We start from the raw sequence: 26,737 nt of genomic DNA on the forward strand, positions 1-26,737 counted from the left end.
CAAATTATTATTACAAACCAAAAGGTGAATAACAGGTATATAGTCTTAATCTTGTATTACCTGTAGATTTTCAATGTAGCTTTAGGGACATCCAGGGGGTTGTGGAAGTTTTAGGATGACCTTTATAGTCCACCCACATCTATTAGGTATCAGGCATGAGTTGGGGAAAGTAACAACAGTTCGTCGTTTTGTTGACCACGTGACATCCTTATTAACCGTTGACCTTAAACACAGTAGACCTTTACGTCATCTGCCCAATAGGTCTGAAAAGGGAGGGGGGGGGGAGGGTTGTACTTACTTTAACTTTTGGTCAGCACAATGTCATGCTTTATCCACTCCAAGATAGCCACTAAATCTATTTTAAAATTTGTCAATAAATCTCAAAATATGTTAATAAAAATACATATAGACCTAGTACCGGTACAATAAAAATCTTCATAGAATATACATTTGTAAACATATTCTAGTTACCCGCTCTTAAAAGCTGTAGAATAAACACTAAATCCAGGTAAACAAGGAAGTCAAAGAATAAAAGTTCACAATAAGTCAAGTCTGTACATGTAACAAATATGAAGGGCTGTGACTGTAACATTCAGTAGATGAATATGCCTTTTTGTTGATATTAGAAATACCATTACATTGGTATGCAGCTTAACAGTCTGGAGACTGGACTAACAATTACAGAAACGTGATGCAAGATGTTTATTTACATAAAATAAATCCAACATTCTTGAAGATAATACATGAATATAATTTACATAGATCATTTTTATTCACAATCACGCAGGCACATAGGCCTACTATATATATATATATATATATATATATATATATATATATATATATATATATATATATATATATATATATATATATATATATATATATATGGTCGTAACATGGTTGTAACTTGGTCCACTACTTGACTTCACAAACTTGTCTGATCAATTGACTAAGGACTAACTTGTTTTTTATATGACTTCCAACTGACAAGAAAACTAAACTTCACTAAGTCATTTCACCAACTGACTAAACTGGTCATACATAACCCGTGTTCACGTTTACACGTTCAATCAATGTGTCTGCGACACCCAGCAGAACCAACGCCAACAGAAAATTGGTTTGGCCACCTGACAAGCAAAAAAGAAACAAACAATTGAACAAGACACCAACATAAGCCGGTGAAAAATGAGCACAAAGTTGGTGGCAAACCTATAAGGCAAGGTTCGATATTCACAGATTTACTGAAAAACAGCAAAGACCGAAATAAATGGCAATAAGTTGTAAATTAGTCAGCAGTGATGTAGCAGATTCTCCCTTTTCTTTACAAAAATAGCAAGGTTTAGTATTTTTTTTTTTTAAATTCATCTCTTGAGTCCCAGGACAAGTTTTAAGAACTCTTCAGCCATGAAGCCGGTGAAAAATTAGCACAAAGTTGGTGGCAAACCTATATGGCAAGGCTCGATATTCACAGATTTACTGAAAAACAGCAACGTGAAACTAGCCAGTTTATAAGCAAAAGCAAATTAAATTCTGATAACTACATGTATATACTAGATTGCTGGACAAAGCAAAAGAATGGGCCAGCCTCTCTCTTGCTATCCATCTAAGTACAGCTGCTGAACGGGAAAAGTGGAAAAGAGCTACTTTTAGGAGCTCTAGAATAAAGTTAATGGTGTTAAAAAAACGAACTGCATTTTATTTAATAGTCGTATATCTGTTTACCAGCGGTTCTCAACCTTTTAAGCTCAGCGACCCCTTTTTACAATCCCCACTCTCCGGCGACCCCCATCCACACAGCAATAGAAGAATAGACAAAAAAAATCCATATTTTCGATGGTCTTAGGCAAATCGTCAATCGACTACTAAGGGGGTCGCGACCCACAGGTTGAGAACCCCTGGTTTAAACCCAAATCTCTATATAGCCTTTGTGTGGCTAGGTAAAGTGACTTAAAGACTTAAACACAAAGTAGAAATTATACATAAGAAACTGAACTATAATCTTCAAATACAAAAACAAAATTTAATAAAATACTCAGAAAGACACAAAGATAAAGGCACACTCCTCGTTCCATATGCTAGGACACATTTGTACAAACACTCCTTCTTCCCTAGTGCTTTTAGAGCATGGAATGGGTTGCCTGAGCTAGCCAGGAAAACCAGTGACTTGGCTGAATTTAAGTCATTGGTTAATATGCCTGACTGAATGCATGACGCGTAGGACGTAATCATCATCTTTTTTGAAGTAACGTCTGTATTATATAAGCTAAGATAAAGTGAGACCGATGCCTCAGATACCAAACAGAGATATAGTAGAGGCTCCAAATTATTCGTGCAGGTTAAAGAAAACACAACAATCTTAAGCCGATCTCAAGGAGCGCAAAGCAAGGTTGATGAAAAAACTTCAAGAGAATTTACTAATGATTGCAGATCCAATTAAACTAAAAAGAAACACTAACTTTGCAGTTGCGATATTCAGTGTTCGTCAAACTGCTTTAACTGATAATAGATGACACCCTGCAATTAATTAACAATTTTGGCTACAGTTAGTATCTAGCTTATTTAAATGGCACATACATTATGTGTCCTTAAGTGTATCACCAGATGATCAATATATTTACGATCACAAGGCAGTGACAATGGACTATATATATAATAGAATACTGTTTCATTTCTTTTCCCCAATGTTTATATTTACAAATCGAGCGGAGTGATATATTCTCCTGACAACATACTATAGTCCGCGCTAGTTTTCCTTGGTGGTTGACTTTCGTCTAAGTTGAGGAGACATCTTCCTGTGTCCTGAGAGCACTGGGTAGTGTTCAGAAGTCTAGAGACCTCGCCCAAGGATGTCACGGACTTTTCGGAACTTTTTCTTCTAGAGACAGAACGTCTTGAGTCTTGAAGAACAAAAAAAGTAGAAAAAAATATTTTAAATATTGTTTAATATTCAATATTTTAAGACAATGGGGCCCAACCTTTCTTGGTCTGGAGGCCATTTACATTTTCGATGCAAGTGTCATGGGCCTATAAACCAACAAAAGTCACCGAGTCCAACGGAACCGAACCTTTGCGGCCTCATTATGTACCATAAGCAGAAGTTTGGAGGGGCTGGATAGCACCACGTGAAAGGTAAAACATGACCCGAGGGCAGAAGTTTGGGTGTCAATGTTTTAGGATAATCCTTTATCTTTACATCTAAATCGTGATATTTTATCAGATAATAACTAATACAAAATTTGAAGCGTAATTTAGAATTATTATAACACATTACATTCAACAAGAGGGGAAATAATTCATCCATTTTTGACATTCTTTTGTATCTTTCTGTTTTCATTGACTCCTTTTCTTTTTACGTTAGGAGTTGGGGTGGGAACTATTTAAATACGAAGTCTACAATTTCATTACAATACTTAAGAATATACTCTAGATTTTCTTCTGAATATCACCTTCACAATTCAGCCAGTTCTCATTCGTGGACGAGAAACCCCAAATCAAAGCTGTAGGTTCTCTAGCAATACAAAAAAATCACACGTCCCCTCTTTTTACTAAGACATACAAATTCTTAATCCCACACACGCACCCCCTTTGTAGACACTGCACCCACCCTTATGAAACCGTAAACCATATCCTCTTTGAATGCCCCTTCCTAATCCACATTAGGCAGACCCTACTACCACTCCAGCCCAACAAAAAATAACACCCTGTACGGCAGTGCTGAACAACTGAAGAAAACAGCACACTTTTTTTTCCTTGGCAGTCTGCAAAAGAGCTGACAGCTCAGCAGCAAAAAGCTGGCTAGAAGAATAAAATATCAATTAAAAAAAAAAAAACGTTACTAATAACTCTCAAAATGAAAGTATTCCTGAATGAATTGTGTATATCATAGCTAGACTAGTTGTTGACCGGAAACAGCACAGCCAAACAAAAAAGTTCAAAGAGAAAAACCGCTACAAAGGACAGTCACACCAAACAACTTACGTCTGCCCCTGACCACGGTGATACAGACGAGTACTGTAAACATCAGAAAGGATAATACTGAGAAGACCACAGCAATCAGTAGCAGAGGTATTGGTTCAGAACTGGACACATGAATCGTCTCTATACCTGTAACTAGTAAAAAAAAAAAGAAAAGAAAAGAAGGATAATAAATTTATTTTTTATAAAAAAAAAATAATTTCTATAGTTTTTTTTTTCATAAAATTATAATATATTATAAGTATGATTATGTCAGGTGGCTGAGCGATTAATCGATTGGCTTCCGAATTTTGGGGTTATGTGTTCGAATCTTGATGAAGACTGGGATTTTGAATTTCGGGATTTTTAGGGCGTTTCTGAGTCCGCCCAACTCTAATGGGTACCTGACTTTAGTTGGGGAAAGTTAAGGAGGTTGGTCGTTGTACTGGCCACATAACACTTTGCTCGTTAAACATTGGCCAAAGAAACAGATGACCCTAACATCTTCTGCTACCCCATAGATCGCAAGGTCTGAAAGGGAACTTTTTGATGGTGTCTAATGAAATAAATGTCATTTCCACAATTATTGACAAAATTAGTTTAAGAAAAAAATTGTTACACGTGTTTGTAATTTTCATTTAACATTGACAAACAAATTAAAAGTACTTGAGATTATTTTTACCTGCCGCTGGTCTTAAAGTATAACTCGTGTTTGTCGCATCAGTTGATCGACTCATAATGTATGTTGTGGTCTCATCTGAAACTATATATCACAGAAATTAATATAGAAATCATGGGCGTAGCCAAAACTGTTTTTCGTGGTATGGGTAAGGGCGATTTTTTTCGTTTGCAGTCACACACACACACACACACACATTTTCTGTAGATCTGGAAGTGGCTACGAAAGACAACATCCAAATCATTTATTACTCTCATTCATCAAATCTTTTTTCCCCCTATCATTACTCTGTGTCTTATTCATCTGAAAACAAACCTTGAACTTCAGGATTCTTTGAAAACGAGTAGACTACGTCTGCTGACAAAAATTCGACTTTCAAGGTTAACTTGTCTGACGGAACCTTGTCTTTGAGCACGATGACGTAACGCCTTGACGTCACATGATTCCACCAGCTAAACACCCGGATGTCAAAGGTTACATTCCCATCAACCTTTTCAGGACGACATTCCGAGCATCCTGAGTCGTCTTGAATCATATATAGGTTAGAGTTGACCTGTAGGCGGTCATCAGTCTGGCCATAAGCGGAGAGACAAAAAGTTTGTTGGTGAGAATGTTGCTGGAGTTTGGACACTTTGGAACATAGTGTGGGCGGGCAGCTAACAGAATCTGTGATAGAGAAAGAAATATTTATATGGTAGGTCTATTTACATGCCGCGGGATACACATTTGAGAAAATAAAATCCGCTGCCGAGGACAGACGTAGAACGGCGAAAAGAAAATCTAAATCGACCAACTGCGGACAATGGTTATGCCTGCGCTAGGTGTGGCAAAATATGTAGGTCGAAGCTGGGGCTGCGTAGCCACGACAAATACTGCATTTCTCATTGATCTTTGGACTCGAAGACAAGCCTTATTAGTTGTATGCTTTTAAAATGTTTTTTGACAAAAGAACTTTATTAAATTTCATTTCTATCCATTCTAATAAAACATTAACATTTTGATAAGCAGAAGGGACCCTTAGCCGCTACGGGATCTGAACAAATAATAAAATAGAAAAGCGGCTCCTTGCAGAGGCGTAGTGAGCAAAACGTGCGCTCGGGGCAAGGTACTTTTTTGGCGCCCCCACCCCGTTTTCCATGAACATCAGATAACCGTTTGTTAGCTCAATGTGGCAGATGATAATTGGAACCAAGAACCAAATATTGTAATCATTTATTAGTTTTTTAATTGAAAGGTGAGAATTATTAACTGTTACTAGACAAGTGTTTCCAATGACATAGGAATACGCATGAAAGACCAACAGTTTAAAGTGCATTGGTCATTTTCAATATTTCTTCTAAGCCTTCACAACTTTTATTGTACTTAGCCTTTTTTTTCTTATCCAAAAACTTATTCATAGCTTTTACTGTAAGTTAGTGTCTAAAACAAGCCTAAGTTTAGCATATGCGTTGGCTTGATCTTACACTAACTATTTAAATACAACAAAATAAATACAAAACAATGTTAAGCTGTTTTATGGTCAACTGGTAAGAGCTTGACGATGTCACCTTAGTAGTATTCAAATTGAACCAATAATGCCTTGATCGTCTGTCGTCAAGCAAGAGACGCAACAATCTTAGACGACCCGACCCGCAGCGTAGCATACACCCCGTCCAATTTTTTTTTCTGCGCTTCGCTTTCTGTCACCGCAAAAGTTACGTGAGGTAACTCTAGTCCGACTTGCAGAAATAAAGAAGTTATCTTTCCATGACTTTTTCATCGTGATGTCCCGCATGGTTGGGCCACGAAAAAAAAAAAAGGAATCTTGCATGAATGCAAATAACGCATAAAGTATACATAAAAAAGTACTCCTGAACTTGACCTACCTTTTCTATTGACAATGTAAAACACACCTCGCCAAGTCACGTTATTCGCAAACTCAATACTGACGCCATAGCGAGCGAAGTTCTGGCTGGTGATATTCCAAAAGTGAGCTTGTATGACGTGCAAAGTATCAGAAATAGAATTATTGTCTAACTTCCGGGTAAAGTTTGTTACATTAACATTGAGGGTTTGTTTATTAGCATTCAGAATGTTGATGTGGTGAATGACGTCGTTTCCTTCGCGCCACATCGTAACCACACAAACGTCCACAGTCACGGCTTCTCCTATATCAGCTAATGTGTACATCCTGGGCTGTCTATCACTGCAACCTTTTGGGTACGCATCTGCAATGATACAAACACTAAATATCAATTATAGATATAACTTTTTTTTTTATCTACTTGTAAATCACAGACGTTATGTAATTTAAAAAAAAAAGGTAATTATGTCGTAGGCGTATCCATGTGTTAATTCAGTCGTGAATGCTAATTAAAGACTTCAACTCTGTTAAGTCATTGGTTTTCTTGGCTTCATGCATTCGCTTGTATGAATTTATCCCAACATATGGATTAAGAAATGCTCCTTTCTTTATCTTTGTGTCTACTGAGTATTTTATTAGGTTTTATTTTCAATGTGTAAATTATGGTTCAATGTTTTATGTATTATTGCTGCTTTACCTTTTAGCCGTTTTCCTGAAGTGTCTATAAGGTTAGTGATGTTTTTACTCAAGTCAAATGTAGTCAAAACTTTTTTAGCTGTACTTTGCATCAGTTCGAGTTAAAAAAAATGTTTGTTTTTATGGCGATTCGTTTAAATGTGAAATAGCATTTATGTTCTTCTTCAATTTGTAAAAAATAATTCAAATAAACCCTGATGATTTGTTTGATTGTTCATTATTATATTTTGATATAAATATATATATATATATATATATATATATATATATATATATATATATATATATATATACTAGACATATGTTACCCGCGACCCGCGGGTCTTTATTTGCGCATTACTTTCGATATAGTCACTGAGAGTGTTTTGTAAACAATTAAACGAAATAATAATGTACTAAGTAAAGCGAATGTGTCAATGTAAAAATAGTGTGAATGAAGCTATCAAATCAAAATTGCTAATAGGCTTAATTAAATCCATTTTTTTTTCAAATTAAAACATTTGCTAGTAGGCCTACATATATTTGATTAAAATTTGAGATGAATAGACTAAATTTTGTATGTTCATGTGTATAAAGTAGATCTTAAGGTAGACGTAGATCTAAATCTACACTAATCTAGAGTTCTGTGCTGCGCATGCGTGAACTTTTTTTCATGAATGAATATAGGCCTATCTCAACACGGCTACGCAGCTTTAGCGAACAGCGAACGAATGTATTAAAAATGCTTTAGAAAAACAAATTTGAATGTTAATTTGATTAAAATATCAAATGAATGGACAATAATTAGTATGTTTATGTGTTAAAGCATAAAACTATATTTGCGAAAAGAAGTTTTATCATCTTAGAGTTCAGTAAGAGTTTTAGACCTAGGCCTAGGAATAGACTCAGACCTCAGAAGAGAGATGTGTTAATGTGTAATCATTTGGTAATGTCTAATGAAAGAATGTTCGCCAGGAAATCTGTAGATATCAGGAACTAATTTATGTAAAAAATGCTTTTGGATAATCTAGTGGATTGGATTTAGATGTATGTTAAACGTAGCTAATGATCCTTTCACGTTATTTCTGTTTCGCTACGAAAATAAAATTAGTTTTGAGAAAATGGGTTTACCCGAAGTCGATACATTCTTATCTATTAAAAACGAAAAGAGCGATAGCTTTGTTAAATGAATGGGATTATAAAGTGAACAATTAAACGAAATTATATTTAGTACGCGATTCATGAATGAATATAGATCTAGGCCTTTAACTCGGCTTTGCAGCTTTCGTAAACGAATGTAGCTTTAGAAAACCAAATTTGAATGTTTATTTGATCAAAATATGAAATGAATGGACTTTAATTAATATGTGTATGTGTTAAAGTATAAAACTATCTGTGCGAAGAGAAGTTTTATCATCTTAGAGTTGAATTAGAGTTTTAGATCTAGGGATGGGATTATAAAGTAAACAATTAAACGAATTAATTTTTAGTACGCGATTCATTACGTATTGTCTAATGAAAGAATGTTCGTCAGGAAATCTGTAGTCACAGATATAAGGAACTAATTAATGTAAAAAATGCTTTTGAAACACAAAATTGAAGGTTAATTTTATTATATAATGAAATCAATGGATCTTCTTTTGTATTTTCATGTGTCAAAGTAAAAAACTATCTGCGCAAAGTGTATTTCTTAAAATTAGATCTAGGTCTAAATCCTTTCTATCTTTTCTCATGTCAACATTGTAGACATGGCCTAGATCCATAAAATACTATAGCTGTAATAGAGTCGGACAACTTTATTTTTTTTGAGGGTCTTAAGTTTGTTTTAGGGCTACAATACATACACTACGGTCTGAGTTGGTACCCAAGGAACAATCCTGCCTAGTTTTATCAAGATTGGTCAAGCGGTTTTGATGTCTATAAGTAACATACATACATACATACATACATACATACATACATACCCCTCACATTCTACTTTATAATATAGATATACTAGACATATGTTACCCGCGACCCGCGGGTCTTTATTTGCGCATTACTGTCGATATAGTCACTGAGAGTGTTTTGTAAACAATTAAACGAAATAATAATGTAATAAGTAAAGCGAATGTGTCAATGTAAAAATAGTGTGAATGAAGCTATCAAATCAAAATAGCTAATAGGCTTAAATCCATTTTTTTTTCAAATTAAAACATTTGCTTGTAGGCCTACATATATTTGATTAAAATTTGAGATGAATAGACTAAATTTTGTATGTTCATGTGTATAAAGTATAAAGTATATATTGAGGTAGACATAGATCTAAATCTACACTAATCTAGAGTTAAACATTGGCTTTTATAGAGTTCATTCTGTGCTGTGCATGCGTGACCTTTTTTCATGAATGAATATAGGCCTATCTCAACACGGCTACGCAGCTTTAGCGAACAGCGAACGAATGTATTAAAATGCTTTAGAAAAACAAATTTGAATGTTAATTTGATTAAAATATGAAATGAATGGACAATAATTAGTATATTTATGTGTTAAAGCACAAAACTATCTTTGCGAAAAGAAGTTTTATCATCTTAGAGTTCAATAAGAGTTTTAGACCTAGGCCTAGGAATAGACTCAGTAGAGAGATGTGTTAATGTGTAACCATTGGTAATGTCTAATGAAATAATGTTCGCCAGGAAATCTGTAGTCACAGATATCAGGAACTAATTTATGTAAAAAATGCTTTTGAATAATCTAGTGGATTGGATTTAGATGTATGTTAAACTTAACTAATGATCCTTTCAAGTTTTTTCTCTTTCGCTACGAAAATAAAATTAGGTTTGCGAAAATGGGATTACCCGAAGCCGATACATTCATACCTATTAAAAAACAAAAAGAGCGATAGCTTTGCTAAATGAATGGGATTATAAAGTGAATAATTAAACGAAATAATTTTTAGTACGCGATTCATGAATGAATATAGATCTAGGCCTATCTCAACTCGGCTTCGCAGCTTTCGTAAATGAATGTAGCTTTAGAAAACCAAATTTGAATGTTTATTTGATCAAAATATGAAGTGAATGGACTTTAATTAATATGTTTATGTGTTAAAGTATAAAACTATCTGTGCGAAGAGAAGTTTTATCATCTTAGTGTTGAATTAGAGTTTTAGATCTAGGGATGGGATTATAAAGTAACAATAAAACGAAATAATTTTTAGTACATGATTCATGAATGAATATAGATCTAGGCCTTTAACTCGGCTTCGCAGCTTTCGTAGATGAATGTAGCTTTAGAAAACCAAATTTGAATGTTTATTTGATCAAAATATGAAATGAATGGACTTTAATTAATATGTTTATGTGTTAAAGTATAAAACTATCTGTGCGAAGAGAAGTTTTATCATCTTAGAGTTGAATTAGAGTTTTAGATCTAGGGATGGGATTATAAAGTAAACAATTAAACGAATTAATATTTAGTACGCGATTCATTACTGAATTGTTTAATGAAAGAATGTTCGTCAGGAAATCTGTAATCACAGATATAAGGAACTAATTAATGTAAAAAATGCTTTTGAAACACAAAATTGAAGGTTAATTTTATTATATAATGAAATCAATGGATCTTCTTTTGTCTTTTCATGTGTCAAAGTAAAAAACTATCTGCGCAAAGTGTATTTCTTAAAATTAGATCTAGGTCTAAATCCTTTCTATCTTTTCTCATGTCAACATTGTAGACATGGCCTAGATCCATAAAATACTAAAGCTGTAATAGAGTCGGACAACTTTATTTTTTTTGAGGGTCTTAAGTTTGTTTTAGGGCTACAATACATTCACTAAGGTCTAAGTTGGTACCCAAGGAACATTCCTGCCTAGTTTTATCAAGATTGGTCAAGCGGTTTTGATGTCTATAAGTAACATACATACATACATACATACATACATACATACCCCTCACATTCTACTTTATAATATAGATATATTTAACATCATAAATTCGGGCACGACTCAACATGTACCAGGGGTTTTTGAGTTTAAAACCCCCTACCAGAGGGTTTTGAGATTATATATATATATTTAACATCATAAATTCGGGCACGACTCAACATGTAGTGAAGTTGCTAGAGACATAGATATAGGTTTACCTACCGTCTGATTCCCGCAGATCTACGATAACTGTTAGATCGATGGACACTGTCGGCTTGATGCGGATGACATACTGCACGATGTCATCTTCCGTAACGTTCTGGATGTACATCTGCAGGTAGTGGTCAGTGGTGTCAGAATTGTCTTTCCGGTGTGACGTAACGCCTATCTTATCTCTAGCTCCGTTAAAACGGTTGATTGCATAAGTCTGATTGTTGATGCCGATGTGACTGCCCAGGTCCAGGTCTGTAGTCACACAGAAATGAACGACTGCTGTTGAGCCCAGCTTCACTTTGACAGTTTTTGATATTGCTTCACCTTCACATAACGTCAAGTTTCCTAAACGAACATTTAAAACAAAAATAACTTAATAGCTAATATAATTACAAGCTAGGCAACATTTCTCATTTACAATTTAGGCTTTCAAGACATCTAGGAAATCTGGGTAACGGTAATTTAGGTGCCAGACATTTAGGCAAATTTTGAAAGTTAGGCACCTGAAAATTTTGGAACCTGTAAATTGGGCACTTTTTTGACAGTCGGAAAAATTGGCCCCAGAACATTAGGCACTCTTTAATAGCCACCTTAATTTTAAAGATAATTAAACATTTTCGATGTGTAATTTTCCTCCTTGTCAAAAAGTGCCCAATTTACCGGCGTGTAAAATTTTGAGTGCCTAAATTTTGGGGTATCCAAATTTCCGGGTACCTAAATATCCAGTGCCAAAATACCGGTGCCTAAATTTCCAGTGCCTAAATTTCCAGTCACCGCTTTCCAGAGATCTTCATTTTTGAATAATTGATTTTCTTCACTGAACTAATAAAATCTTCATAATAGATACGTCTAAAAATCTACAAGTCAACTTTGCATTAAATCCGATTAGGACTTGATTATACTTCTGATACTAGGGATATTTAACATTTTTTAGTTGTTTTTTCGTAAAGAAAACCTATATATGGACATTGTGAATAATTTACACGTTTTTAACAAAACAGTAATGAACTTAGTGTTTACTTGCAATCACATCGTATATGTTGATTCTGAAGGTTAAGGAAGAGTACAATGTTTCACATGGCTACACAATTCCAGCTGCGACCTGCATAATCTGTCACGTCTTGTACGAGTGTCCCCAGCTCCGCGAGCTAAGCGGGACCTGTCTGAGCAGTCACTCGAATTGTATGGTAGCTACGAGGCACTACGCCGAACGGCTAAGTTTCTTGCCAGAGCACTACGGGAGGACTAGTCCTTCCTGCTCTGATTTTTCAATAGGAGCTCATCTCAGGTCACACCTAATGCAGAGAAAGTCTTTCTTTTCGTCTCTTGCATCTGTCTTGGGCAAGAGTTTTTCGTTAGGCCTCAAATGTGTATCACGTGTTCTTTAACTCTTTCTCTCCGTAATTATTTACCACATTCTGGTGGAATCAACGTTGGTATCGTCAGTTAGGAGACAAAGAGTTAAAATAACTACTCTCCAACTGTCTCTTTCAGAGGCCATGTGCTGCCAGCTACATTCCTCTATATCGGTGAGGGCTTAACTCCTGATTAGATTTTTAGAGCCTTCCGATTTACTACACTTTCCTGTGGTCATATTCTTCAAACTGAATGATTCTTCACTTTTTAACATCGAATCTATGATAAAAAGATCTACTGTTTAATTAGAATAAAACAATGATGCCGAAGCTTTTTTTTTTCGACATAAACTGCATCGCCTCAAGAAAACTTCGAGTCAAACGGAACCAAACATTAATGGCTTCAATAAGCACTGTGTATTCTTTGACAGGCAGAAACAACTTCACGTTCCGGATAGGGCCCTCGGGCTATAAGATGAGCATCACTTTTATCAGCTGACACTAGATATCCACTTGCGTTAAAAGGAAAGGGAGATTATTATTCTAATAAAAAAAAATGCTTTGCTTCTCTAACAAGAATCAAACACACACAAACAATCACAAACACACACAAACTATCACAAAATAAACTAAAACGTTACCTGTAATATTTAGATGAAATCTATAAAAAAATGTATAACCCAGCTTGGTGATGATATTAACAATGTATGACCATGTCATCTGTGATCTGACTCTTGGCAGCTGTATTTGTAATTCCAACGTATCTGGGCAGGTGCGATTTAAGTATACATGTCCAGTTGAATTCAGCTGTGGTGTTTCTGAGATAGTCATTTGCTTTCTGTTCAGCCTGACCTCAGCAACGGAATCAGATGTATGCACACAAAAAGAGACGTTAACATATTGTCCATGTTTGACATTTATAGTAATGTCGTTGTGTGTGTTATTACAGAGAACTGGAGGTCCTGGTGAAAACAATGAATAATATAGAATAATGAAACATATTAAAGTAAAAATAATTTAGTTAAAATATAATAACTCGAAAATTCGATAATTTGTCTTACCGTAGCGTTTTCAATCTGCTTTAAGAAGTTTACATTAAAATATATAAAAGTCGAAATATATCACTTAACTTGAACACACAGGGAACACCTCATTTAACTTGAACACACAGGGAACACCTCACTTAACTTGAACACACAGGGAACACCTCATTTAACTTGAACACACAGGGAACACCTCATTTAACTTGAACACATAGGGAACACCTCATTTAACATGAACACACAGGGAACACCTCATTTAACTTGAACACATAGGGAACACCTCATTTAACTTGAACACATAGGGAACACCTAATTTAACATGAACACACAGGAACACCTCAAATAATATGAACGCAAAGGAAACACCCCATTTAACGTGAACACATAGGGAACGACTAATTTAACGTGAACACACAGGGAACACCTCAAATAACAGGAACGCAAAGGAAACACCCCATTTAACGTGAACACATAGGGGACACCTCATTTAACTTGAACTTATAGGGAACACCTCCTTTAACTTGAACACATAGGGAACACTTCATTTAACTTGAACACATAGGGAACACCTCATTTAACTTGAACACATAGGGAACACCTCATTTAACTTGAACACGTAGGGAACACCTCATTTAACTTGAACACATAGGGAACACCTCATTTAACTTGAACACATAGGGAACACCTCATTTAAGTTAAACACATAGGGAACACCTCATTTAACTTGAACACACAGGGAACACCTCATTTAACTTGAACACACAGGGAACACCTCATTTAACTTGAACACATAGGGAACACCTCATTTAACTTGAACACATAGGGAACACCTCATTTAACTTGAACACATAGGGAACACCTCATTTAACATGAACACACAGGGAACACCTCATTTAACTTGAACACATAGGGAACACCTCATTTAACATGAACACACAGGAACACCTCAAATAACATGAACGCAAAGGAAACACCCCATTTAACGTGAACACATAGGGAACGACTAATTTAACGTGAACACACAGGGAACACCTCAAATAACATGAACGCAAAGCAAACACCCCATTTAACGTGAACACATAGGGGACACCTCATGTAACATGAACACATAAGGAACACTGTCGTGCGCGCGTGAAGTTTTCTTTGTATTTAATATCTGTGTTTTATCGTATAGGAAGTAGTTTCTTTTAGGCCCGTTTTGTTGTCTAGAACATTGTGTATGTGTGTGTGTTTACGTCATCCTTAGTTCCCGATAGAGAGAGAGAGAGAGAGAGAGAGAGAGAGCTTCTGTTGTTGGCTGGTTAGCTAGTTTTCTGTTTACCCGTTGTAACGGTACGTTAAGGAAGATGATCTTTCGGTACTGTTGTCGCTATTGCTAAGTTCTTTGTTGTAGCGGCGTCGCTAGATTTAGGTTTTCTTTTCGTTTCATGGTGTTAAGCTTGGGCTATGGGAAAGATTGTCGCCTTTCTGTCCTTGGAGCCGATCGTAACTATCGTTGTTGAGGTGTAGGAAGTTATTGGTCTGTAGGGCGTTGCGAGTCCTGATTGACTGTGGTACTGCATTTTGAGGTGTGCTATAGCTATCTTCTATCTATATATATAATTCTCTTCTTTCCTAAACAGGTCAAACAAAAAGTAAAGGAAAGATCACTCTTTTATTTCCGCGGATAGTTACCCCACGAAAAAAATAACAAGAGGGGGGGGGAACACGTTTTCACATCTCGCTACGGATGGCTGCGCGCTGGACTATCAAACCCTGCCCGCTCCCATCCCATGCGGGAGGTTTGGACTAGGAAGTAAACTATCGTCAACTCTGAAGGAACATCCGAAACATGTAAAACATTTTACAAACACTAAATAGCAGGGCCGGACTTAAACTTAAGCATCGTGGGGCCCTATTCGAAACGGATTTCCCGGGGCCAAGTTTGGGTAGGGAAGCGGACAATAAATCAAATTTAAGAGTTTGTATTAGAAAATAAATTCGTCTATGCATTTTATTCATTCTTTACTACGTACAGAATTACTTTACGAGCCTTGCGTGTAGCAAAGTCATACAGTATATCATAATAATTCTGTTTCCCACATAGATCCCGCTCAATAGCAAGAATTACCAAATGTTTTAATCTATCTTTGAGAATTGTTGACGTCAAGTAATTCTTCATTAGTTTGAGGCGCGAGAAGCTTCTTTCACCTGATTACACAATTGCGGCTAATGCACAATGTCGTTTTTATTAATAGCGTGTAGGATTGACGTTTTCCATATTGAATGAGACCCAAAATGTCAATTTTTTTCTATGTATTTCCGTATATTTTAAGGACTTTTGCGAATATTTTGCAATCTCGGGAGATTTCCAGGAACTCCTGGTAAATCGACATGAGGGCGCGGGAAATCTGTTTTAAGTTAAAAAACTGTTTAATTTAATAATTTATACACCTTGAATTAGCGCAGGTCCTATGAAAGTGCGGATCCTTTGAAAGTGGGGGCCCACTGTGGTCGCATAGGCTGCAGTGGCCTAAGACCGGCTATGCAAAATAGCGGCGTATGCTACGCCGCCGGTCGACTAGTTGTAAATAATTTGATTATGTGTACTTGCTTTTTGTAAATACCATTAAGACTTTATCATTTTTATCATAATATTTTATCTGTTCATTAAATTGCTAAATTTCTGCTTGGGTTGTTAACTAATGTAAGTTCACTTAACAATTCACTTAACACTTAACAATTAATAGTGTTCGTGTTGAACTATTGCCATTTATTTACTAACTGTCTAGTTGACTAACATTTATTTGGTGCTCGTAGTTCTGTATGTTATTACCTTTTGCTTCTTGCTTTATACTGTTCATGGTGGGGATACGTGACCGTAATATCATACCCTACCTAAGCAACCCACCTGACAAACACCTCATTTAACATGAACACATAGGGAACAACCCATTTAACTTGAAAACAAATGAAACACTTCATTAAATGTGAACTCATCAATACTGTGAAGTGTCGGAAACTAGAATGGTTTGAAAACACAGAGACATACTTCAATGAATTATAGTTCCCTGAAACAAACTTAAAACGGTTAGGGAAATAAAAGCTGCTCAGATAACTTGATGGACTAAAGTAAAGTGCCCTGGTTCCTGTACCACTACATCCTCCCCACAACTTAAGTCAAAGGACCAGTGAGTGACCGAGTGAGGACATGATATGCTCATTTACTTACTAATTATAAATAGTTACGATAAGTCATTTAAAAACAACAACTGTAATCTTTCTTGTCTTACTTTCAACGAAGATGTTGAAGATTGTGGAGATATTGAATGTATTGGCTATTACATCCACATTGTATTGGCCACTGTCAGCTGCCTGTATGTCGGAAATCTGGATCTTCACGTAGTGATAGAATTCGTTGGTTCTCACCAGATCTGTGGTAAATCTGGAAAATGGGATTGTATTGCGAAATACAGAGACTGTAACGTTTTGTTGCCTTGAATCAAACCGACCCATGATGCAGACTTTGAGACCCGCAGAGCTGCTCAGTTTTAACGTGATGTTTTGATAGTCTTCCTGGTGTTCACACAGTCGAGGTGAACCTGTTGGGAGAAAGGGAAATTAAATTTGTCAAATTGAGGTTTTGATTAAAATGAGGAAATATTCATTTAAAGACTCCATCAGAAACCAAGAGATTATAGAGACAAGAGTTACTGCAGCGATTGGACCCCATGATGACCTGTTAAATGTAAAAAAGGATCGAAAAGACCCTCCTTCAGGGAACAGTACCAGGAAAAAGAAGAAGAGGCAGATAGAGAAAGCGATGGGAAGACAACATAAAAGAATAGACAGGCCTGCCATGGAAAGAAAATCTGACTAAAGCAAAAGACAGAAAAAAATGGAGAAAAATGGTCGACAAATCTTGCATGGTGCCCCAACGGTCCAACAGACCAAGACATAGGTAAAGGTAAAGATAATAATATATTCTGAAGAAGTAATTTTTTTCGTGCGGACCTCTGGTTCTCACATAAAACAACATAAACAAAGTACAGGACAAACAGTACCGGATTTACATATAGACAAAACAGAACAATGCTCAGGGCTCCCACTTGGCACTTGTTTGGGATATTTTCTATCATTTTGAAGAAAAAGAAAAAAAATTGCCTTGTGTTGATTAAACAGGATATCATATTTCATTTGCTTAGGGCCTTATCAAGCCTAAATCTGGCCCCGAGAACAAACAAAGAATAAAAAGGCCGAACACTGTAATCAATAAATCAGAGTAAAACATATCAGCCAGAATTACGATATTGAAATCACATAAAGCCGAAGTATTAATATAATTTACAAGAGCTGACTGTATCTGCCAACTAAATGAACCGACGCTTATAATAATAGATTGCGTCCCTTTTCATTGCCTTTAACCTTGTTGATGTCTAAGAGCTGAGCCGAAGGCTCTTCGAGCTCTAAGTTTGAAAAAAAACCTGTTTGGTCGTCCAGCCGAACAGTAAAAAAAAACAAACCTGTGGGAACACAGTTCTGTTTGAGAGGGACCCGAGTCAATGCCTATGTAAAACATTGCTGTTTCCAATGCCTTTGACCCCGACGCATGCTTGGCTGCACATGGCCGAAGGCCGAGGGCACCGGGAGCCACCGTCATTTTCCTTCGTTGTACCAAGCTAGCTGTGTGGGAACCGCCATTGATGTAACGGTCCCTTTGAGGAACAGCGCATGGATGTGGGACGTGTTCGTGGGGACTTTTTTACAACCCCGCCCGTGCTATGGGTTGACTCTCGTCTACCCGTGGGCATCCCCACGGGAGTCATGTTTTGCTACCCATTTTGCCTAGCCAATTCCTCTTATGGCCGTTTCCACGCGGGCGCCACGATGAGGCAGGGCAACGTGCCTTTAACCAGCTCATTGCCAAGTACATATGAATTTTCGAGTGCATGACGTCACATGTACTTTTCTCCCCATATTATTAGATCAAGTACTTAACACGTTCAACCGTAGGAAACTTTCCGTTGTAGTTGACAGGATCTGATAAGAAGTTAACGGTATCTTACGTAGTAAGACTATAGTTTACATAAGAGATAACATGTTGCAAAGGGACAGATAACATGTTGCAAAGGGACAGATAACATGTTGCAAAGGGACAGATAACATGTTGCAAAGGTACAGATAACATGTTGCAAAGGGACAGATAACATGTTGCAAAGGTACAGATAACATGTTGCAAAGGGACAGATAACATGTTGCAAAGGGACAGATAACGCGTTACAAAGGTACAGATAACATGTTGCAAAGGGACAGATAACGCGTTACAAAGGTACAGATAACACGTTGCAAAGGGACAGATAACATGTTGCAAAGGGACAGATAACGCGTTACAAAGGGACAGATAACATGTTGCAAAGGGACAGATAACGCGTTACAAAGGTACAGATAACATGTTGCAAAGGGACAGATAACATGTTACAAAGGGACAGATAACTTGTTGAAAAGGGACAGATAACACGTTGCAAAGGGACAGATAACACGTTACAAAGGGACAGATAACACGTTACAAAGGGACAGATAACACGTTACAAAGGGACAGATAACACGCAAAGGGACAGATAACACGTTACAAAGGGACAGATAACACGTTACAAAGGGACAGATAACACGCAAAGGGACAGATAACACGTTACAAAGGGACAGATAACACGTTGCAAAGGGACAGATAACACGTTGCAAAGGGACAGATAACACGTTGCAAAGGGACAGATAACACGTTGCAAAGGGACAGATAACACGTTACAAAGGGACAGATAACACGTTGCAAAGGGACAGATAACACGTTGCAAAGGGACAGATAACACGTTGCAAAGGGACAGAAATAACATGTTGCAAAGGGACAGATAACACGTTACAAAGGGACAGATAACACGTTGCAAAGGGACAGATAACACGTTGCAAAGGGACAGATAACACGTTGCAAAGGGACAGATAACACGTTACAAAGGGACAGATAACACGTTGCAAAGGGACAGATAACACATTGCAAGGGACAGATAACACGTTACAAAGGGACAGATAACACGTTGCAAAGGGACAGATAACACGTTGCAAAGGGACAGATAACACGTTGCAAAGGGACAGATAACACGTTACAAAGGGACAGATAACACGTTGCAAAGGGACAGATAACACGTTGCAAAGGGACAGATAACACGTTGCAAAGGGACTAAAAATTAAACATTTTTGTGTATGATTAGTTTATAATGACTTTGCTGTACACAAGTCTGATCTTTTAAGCGCTTGGTATTCGAATCTAGTGTCATGGGTTCGAATCTCGGCAAAGATTGGGATTTTGAATTTTGGGATTTTTAGGGCGCTCCTGAGTCCACTCAGCTCTAAAGGGTACCTTACTTTAGTTGGGGAAAGTAAAGGTCGTTCTTCTGGCAGCGTGACACGCTGCTCGTTAACCGTAGGTCAAAGAAACATCATCTGCACTTTAAATGGCAAGGTTTGAAAGGGGAAATTACTGTACAAATCCGTCTATTAAAAAAACAATAATAGTTTCTAATTAGAACCTAGTTAATGTTTATCAAATAAACACAGAAAAATCTATTTTGTTTTCGCTTACATTCATCAGGATCTACAAATATTTCTTTCACCATATTGACGCCTCTAAAGTCAGTTATAACACATTTATATACTCCCATATCGCCACATGTGGCTAGTGGCAGAGTTGCATTGAGGACGACCATCTCATTCTTAATGATTGTGTTGTTGACTGAGTTTAAGATCTGACCGCTGTGTCCTTTGCTGATGACCACCACACAAGGGTACCATGATGACTTACACGACAATAACTGATCTTTTTTAGTGTAGTTAAAGTACTGGGATAGAGCACCTGTGAGTAGGCATAAAATTATTACAAAATTATTTTAAGGTTCTTTACTCTTGCTGTAAGTTCTATGACATTTTCTAAATTAATAAAAACATTATAATTTTATATCACTATAAACTGAAACATATGTAATTTCAAAGCCTGTTTATAGAGTTTTATCTTGGTGAATGAATTTGATATTTTTACCTAATTCTCGTGTTATTTTCTACCCATGAAGAACAATTATTTTTTTATTACTATTTTTAAAAATCTAGTTAAGAACTGATTTTGAAACCGTCAACTTCTTGTAGGAAAGATTCTATCAATTAGGCTAGGTACTTTCTTTACACATATCTGATTTATAACTCTTTAATATCTAGTCATATACATGCACGAACTGTGACAAACTCTGCCGCTCCAGAATCGGCTTGATCAGTCACACCAGATTCTGTCCAGTCTCAAGACGAATCCAAAGCCATTCATTGTCTGCCGAGACATACTGAGCCATATATAAGATCTAGTCTAGGTCTACATGTAGATCTACTTCTAGATCTAGAATCTACACGTAGCCCATATAAGATTGAAGTAAAAATAAAAGCAAAGCTTAGATAATCTATCAATAAACTTAAAGCAGCTTTAAATTTAATTAACAACACAGATACGCTACGACTGACTGCGCCATGTTTTTTTTTACTCCAATTTGTAGCCAAATTAAAAAATATTTCTTTTATACTTTAAAAAAATTATAACGCCAAACTAGAGTTTTTTGTCGTGTGGCCACGAGCTTGTAATTCTTTTATTAGCGTTATATATCAACTAATAAATTGATATCAAAATCCTTAGAACCGTTTTTGAGATCAGCGTTCCAGGTTCCCGGTTCCAGGTTCCTGGTTCCAGATTCCATAAAGTTCTGACTTAAATAGAGATATTGTAAGAAGAGATTTTATTGAAATTTTTTTACCCAAAAAATGAACCTTCAAAGAAATTTAAAAAAGGAGCTTATGAGTAACGAAACTCACTCTAGTACATATTCTAAGGGTCTAGTCGGTCGATTGAATCTCAATTCTTGACAATGGAGAATCAGTTAATTAGTCATTTGTATCTTTAATGTAAATTATATTAAATATCTAAAGTTAAGAAAGCACAAGGATAAGTGTATGAAGGAAATAACAACAACGTATTCTTACTATCTAACATTTTAAAGATAAGATTAAGGATGTACCTGTTGGTAGTAATTGGAATTTAAATCGAAGGCTTCTTTGTGAGCGTGTGATTTCCAAATTCACTTCTCCATAATCTTCCACCGTAACGTTCCATACATTCACAGTCAGCTCATAACTGATTCCAGAAAGAGGCGTGAAAGTGAAATTTATTTTATCCTGGAGTGAAGATTGTCTTACGCCGAGAGTTCGGAAGGCCCTCAGTTGGGGGACGGTGACATCAGCCTCAGAGGCGATCACACAGAAGGTCAGAGCCACCTGACTGCCCGTTGAAGCGGAAACAATTTTGTTGCACTCACTGCCTGAACACATTCTTGGATTACCTGATAGACAAACAGATTAAAAGAACCTGTTTTGAAAATTCTTAATAAAATATATAAAAAAAAATTATTAACATAACTGAAAATTATAATCAACATTAGCATAACATTTTAAATAACTTTGAACTTGTCAAACTTTATACAAAATTATTTATAACTATGACTAAATGCATGACGCGTAGGACGTAATCATTTTTTTTTTTGAAGTAAAGTCTGTATCATATAAGATAAGAAGATATTACGCAAGGTTTTTATAGACGGAAATAGTAATAGTTTCAAGCGACCCATTAGATATAAAATGCTTCCAATGGCATGTGTTTTCCTTTCACATAGCCCCTGACAACTAGTCAAACTCCTGGCCTTCACGTGCGGTTTAGATATTGTTACGTATTTCTGATTTTCTGGCTAAATGTACTAGGCACACAAAAAAAAGAAACACTGCAGAGAACTTGACGACTCAACTTTCAGCTTTATATAACTTTATTGAATTATAACTATAACAATTCGTCACTGTAACATGTAGCGTATACGTCTTACATGACTGTATCGACTGTAACGGCTCAAGTCCACTCTCTTCTACTTTCTCGCACAGTAGAGTAGACGACTGTACTGACTCTTTTCACATGAACTCTCTGGTTTATAAAGAGTCCCTAATCGCTTGTCTATTGTTGCAAAAACACTGCTAGTATCCTCTGGAACAACAACATGGGAGGAAACATCACATCCTGTTGTTGTTTATACATGTCGATTCCAGATTCCTGCTGCAGTGTCATCTCGCCGAGGTCACACGTAGTGACCTCTAACTGTCACTGTTCATTTGTCACAATGCCCCCCTTCGTAAATCTGTTCGTCCTCTGGAACAACACGTGAGGCACGTCCCATCCTGTCTTTGTTTACATGCATAGATTCCAGATAACACTCGGTGCTGTGTCATCTCGCCGGGGTCACACATAGTGACCTCTACCTGTCACTGTTCATTCGTAACAATATTATTGAGCCCGGCAAAACTGTTATCACTAACAAGAGAAGGGGAAAAGGCTTGCATCTGGCGTCAAACCAGCAGGGCCGGACCTAGCAATTGCTGGGCCCTATGCGAAACTGATTGCGCGGGGCCTAGTCTGTGTGGGAATAAGGATAATAAGTGAAAATTAAGATTTTGTATAAGAAAAACAAATTCGACTTTACTAAGTTAAAAATTGCGATCTGTACTTTACGAACCTTGTAACCAATGGCATATTTATATGCTAGTGACCATAAAAGTAAATAAATTATTGTAACTTCTTATTAAGTTATAAATTCGCCCGATTATTACAGTAAAGCTGACAATGCCTCTTGTCCTTTTATCACGCGTAGGATTGGCGTTTTCCGCAATGAATGACACCCACAAATGACAATTTTGTCTATTTTCTGGAAATTTTAAAGAGTTTTCAGGAGATTTTAATAAATTCAGGAGATTTCCAGGAGTTTTTCGTATATATTTTGAAATTTAATAATTACACCCTGAATTAGCGCGGGGCCTATGAAAGCGCGGGGCCCACTGCGACCGCATAGGTTGCAGTGGCCTAAGACCGGCCCTGCAAACCAGTAAACTTAGGAAAAGGGAGTGCTAGTCTTGGCTAGTACCAACCCAGGAGAAGGAAAGCTCTGAATCAAAACATGGGGAAGGCTTCGGAAGAACCTTAAAAAAAGATTATTTTACACACATAATTTGCTGAATCGTTCTCCAAAATTCTTAACCAGATAATTTATATTCTAAATGTATCTAACCATATTTAAGTCTCAATATTTGTTTTATACGTTCTGCTGTATAGTTGGTCTCTAACATGAACACACAGATTGACAACATGGTGATCAGAGTTATGGGTTATATAACCATCTCACTTTGCTTGATTTCTAAGTGTTAAGTAGTAATGTTTTCTTTTCTGGGAAAGTTCACTAGACATTAACATATGATTCATACATAATCGAATGTATTCTTAAAAAAAGTCATTTGTATCTTGTAAGTTCGTTCAATTAGCAAAAATATCTAAAAGTTTTATCTCTTGGGGTTATGATAGACATGTTAATGTATTGTAAGGATATATTTATCTATTCAAGTAGGTAGACACTTAAAACATTAACAAAACTATAACTGGACCACCTTTTACAGTTTTCAGGGCGAAAGCTAAAAAAAAAGCTTACAATCAGTGATAAGCAAATCCAGTTTGCCATCTTCTGTTGCTTCCACGGACAATCCAACGCTTCGACAGACATAGCGACCAGAACTCCTGCAGGAAGATTTCAATGTGTAGGTCAGCTCGTTTCCAGTTGAACTGTTCAGCGTAACATTTTCATAGGCGTAGACCAGCTGATGTGTAACACTTCTTTGGGTCACTGGCCACTTGCAGTGTAGCGTAATTTTGAGACCCGACACCCGCGAAATCATTGCTGTTGGTTCTGTAGTGATCTCTGGGATGTCTATAACATCCTCGTTGCCTAAGACATGTATTTAGTATATGAACTTTACTTCTAGTCTATATGTTTGGAAACACAATGAGACATACATTATGTTAATATGAATAAGAGCTATACAGAAGTAAACTTTTAATTATTACATAAGGAACTTTAATTAATTATACACTTTGTCGATATGTGTGATGAAGCAAAATGAACTGTATGCGAACTAATTATATAAGGGACTATAACTATTCGATTGACCATTATATCTAATATAGGTTTCCCCAAATACGCTAAAAGACCGGCTCTGGCGAGAACTTTCAATCGCTGGCATAAATGTCATAGAGTCTGTTTGCGTGTTTGCATTGGCTGAGGATTTCTGATGAAACCTTCATGTTCAATTGAGACAAAAGGGTTAATGCAAAGGGCAGAAGGATTGATGAAAATTAAAAGTCAGAGACTGAGAGACCAGAAGATATTTCTTTATAGCAGTTTTGACTCGACTTAACTTTGCCCGTTTAACTACCAGTGTTTGTAGATCTGGATCCAGATTTTTTTTCCGTATTTGTTTTCATTATTCTCCATGTCTTCGATCCGTATAGAGTATAGAGGAACCGACTTACAGTTTTTGCTAAAGATTTCGTATATCGTCCTTTTATATATGTCCTGTGTATGTATCACATTAAATTTGTTTCGGAAAAAAAAGTATTTTATTTAAGCTTTAGTCAGAATTTCTTTATTGTCAATTTGTCATATAAGTTCTAAATGGGCTAGCTGGCTGGAGCTACAGCTCAACATGATCTTACTTCAAGAATAGAGCTATGGCTTTTAACGTAGAGGGAAAACTTTCACAAAAGCCGTGGGACACGCATTAGAGAGCTGATGCAAAGCTACCAACGAAGATCGGTAAGGACTGTGAAAAGAGTAGCCGACCCCCTGGTAGATAATGGCCTTGACTGCATTCAGTCTGACTATATATTGAGGTCATAGCTGGGACTGCGTAGCCATCTGAAACACTGAACTTCTAAATGATTGACGACAATCCATTATAATTAAATATTTGTTCGTAAAACATTGGAGATTTGTTTTACATCTCTTAATGTACTGTTCGGCACCTAGTTTATATTATTAGTTAGTTAGAGACGCACCATAGAAGATGTATATTGAACGGGACTAGTGACGTTTGGGAGTAATTGATTGGAATTCAACAGTCATCTATAGTTGACCTCAAAACAGTCTGAACAAGGCCATCACAGTACACGTAGCGCAATAGTTGCAATTGATTGTTTGGTAACAATAAGATTAGGCTTTTGTATCGCGGATTTATGAATGTCTAATTGTTTAACTAATTAGTCAATTTTTAAAATTGATTAATGTATTTTCATCAACTATGAATATTTATGTACGATTTCTACTTAGAACCGAGGAAAGGGAAGTGGGAGAAAACGTGTACAGTTTATATTAAGGGAAATCACTCCACAAATAAAACCACATCTCTCAAAAAGTTGCATTTGTTTTTTTTTTTTTTTCGATTGCAATCAAAATCATTAATTACTATTATTAATTAACTATTTGATTAGCTATTTGATTCATGTTTAGTTAGGTACAAAAAATAATTGTGTAAATTTTTAACTCAATCGGAGAATGGGAGTAGGAGAGATGAAGTGTACACAATTTGTACCAGACAAACAGATATAGTTAGTTTTGTAAAAATAGAAGGTTTTATAGTCTACACTTACTTTGAAAACTTTAGTGAAGACCTAATTCTCTACACAAGACTCATCTCCCCATTAACTAATTATATTCTATATGTTCTACAGAAAACATATAATTAATTGCCACTATTTAATTAAATAATTGGCTGAAATTTGATTGATTTATGTGTTGCCATCAACCATGAGCTGTACGCAAAATTCGATGACGATTGGGCGAGTTGAAGAGTCGATTGCAAATATATAAACATCCAAGACATACAGAGCGAGCAAATATTAGCGCCGTAAAAGAGGGATTGCATATAGGACTTATTATAAATTCCCTTACCGTAACATGTCTCACTGACAATATAGAGTACACAGAGAATTATGTAAAACATAACAATTAAGTATTAGTCCAGTGCTAGATTTCTTAGGTCATCTATGTCTATTAATGTCTATTATGACATGACAGTATACAATATATTCTAACAGTAGTTTGCTTAGAATTCACGATTAATTCACTCACTGTTGTCGAATTAAC

General features: G+C 36.3%; 1 protein-coding gene across 3 annotated transcripts; it reads right to left on the reverse strand.

Moving 5' to 3' along the window:
- Position 1: 1 nt before the first annotated feature.
- On the reverse strand, positions 2 to 26,737 carry LOC106055061 (uncharacterized). 3 transcript variants are annotated; one of them, XM_056010176.1, is made up of 12 exons: positions 26,543 to 26,736; positions 24,248 to 24,541; positions 21,749 to 22,069; positions 20,281 to 20,550; positions 16,943 to 17,251; positions 13,269 to 13,589; positions 11,282 to 11,617; positions 6,502 to 6,843; positions 4,952 to 5,302; positions 4,640 to 4,714; positions 3,982 to 4,113; positions 2 to 2,900 (listed from the first exon to the last, which is right to left on the reverse strand). In XM_056010176.1, the coding sequence occupies exons 1-12, from the start codon at positions 26,592 to 26,594 to the stop codon at positions 2,695 to 2,697; spliced, it is 3,009 nt and encodes a 1,002-aa protein (XP_055866151.1). In that variant the 5' UTR covers positions 26,595 to 26,736; the 3' UTR covers positions 2 to 2,694. The 3 variants fall into 3 exon arrangements, with proteins under 3 accessions (XP_055866151.1, XP_055866150.1, XP_055866152.1); XM_056010175.1 differs by having other exon boundaries at positions 4,640 to 4,720; positions 26,543 to 26,735; XM_056010177.1 differs by lacking the exon at positions 11,282 to 11,617 and having other exon boundaries at positions 4,640 to 4,720; positions 26,543 to 26,737.

This window comes from Biomphalaria glabrata, chromosome 14, assembly GCF_947242115.1.
Source record: "Biomphalaria glabrata chromosome 14, xgBioGlab47.1, whole genome shotgun sequence".
Taxonomy (NCBI): Eukaryota; Metazoa; Mollusca; class Gastropoda; family Planorbidae; genus Biomphalaria; species Biomphalaria glabrata.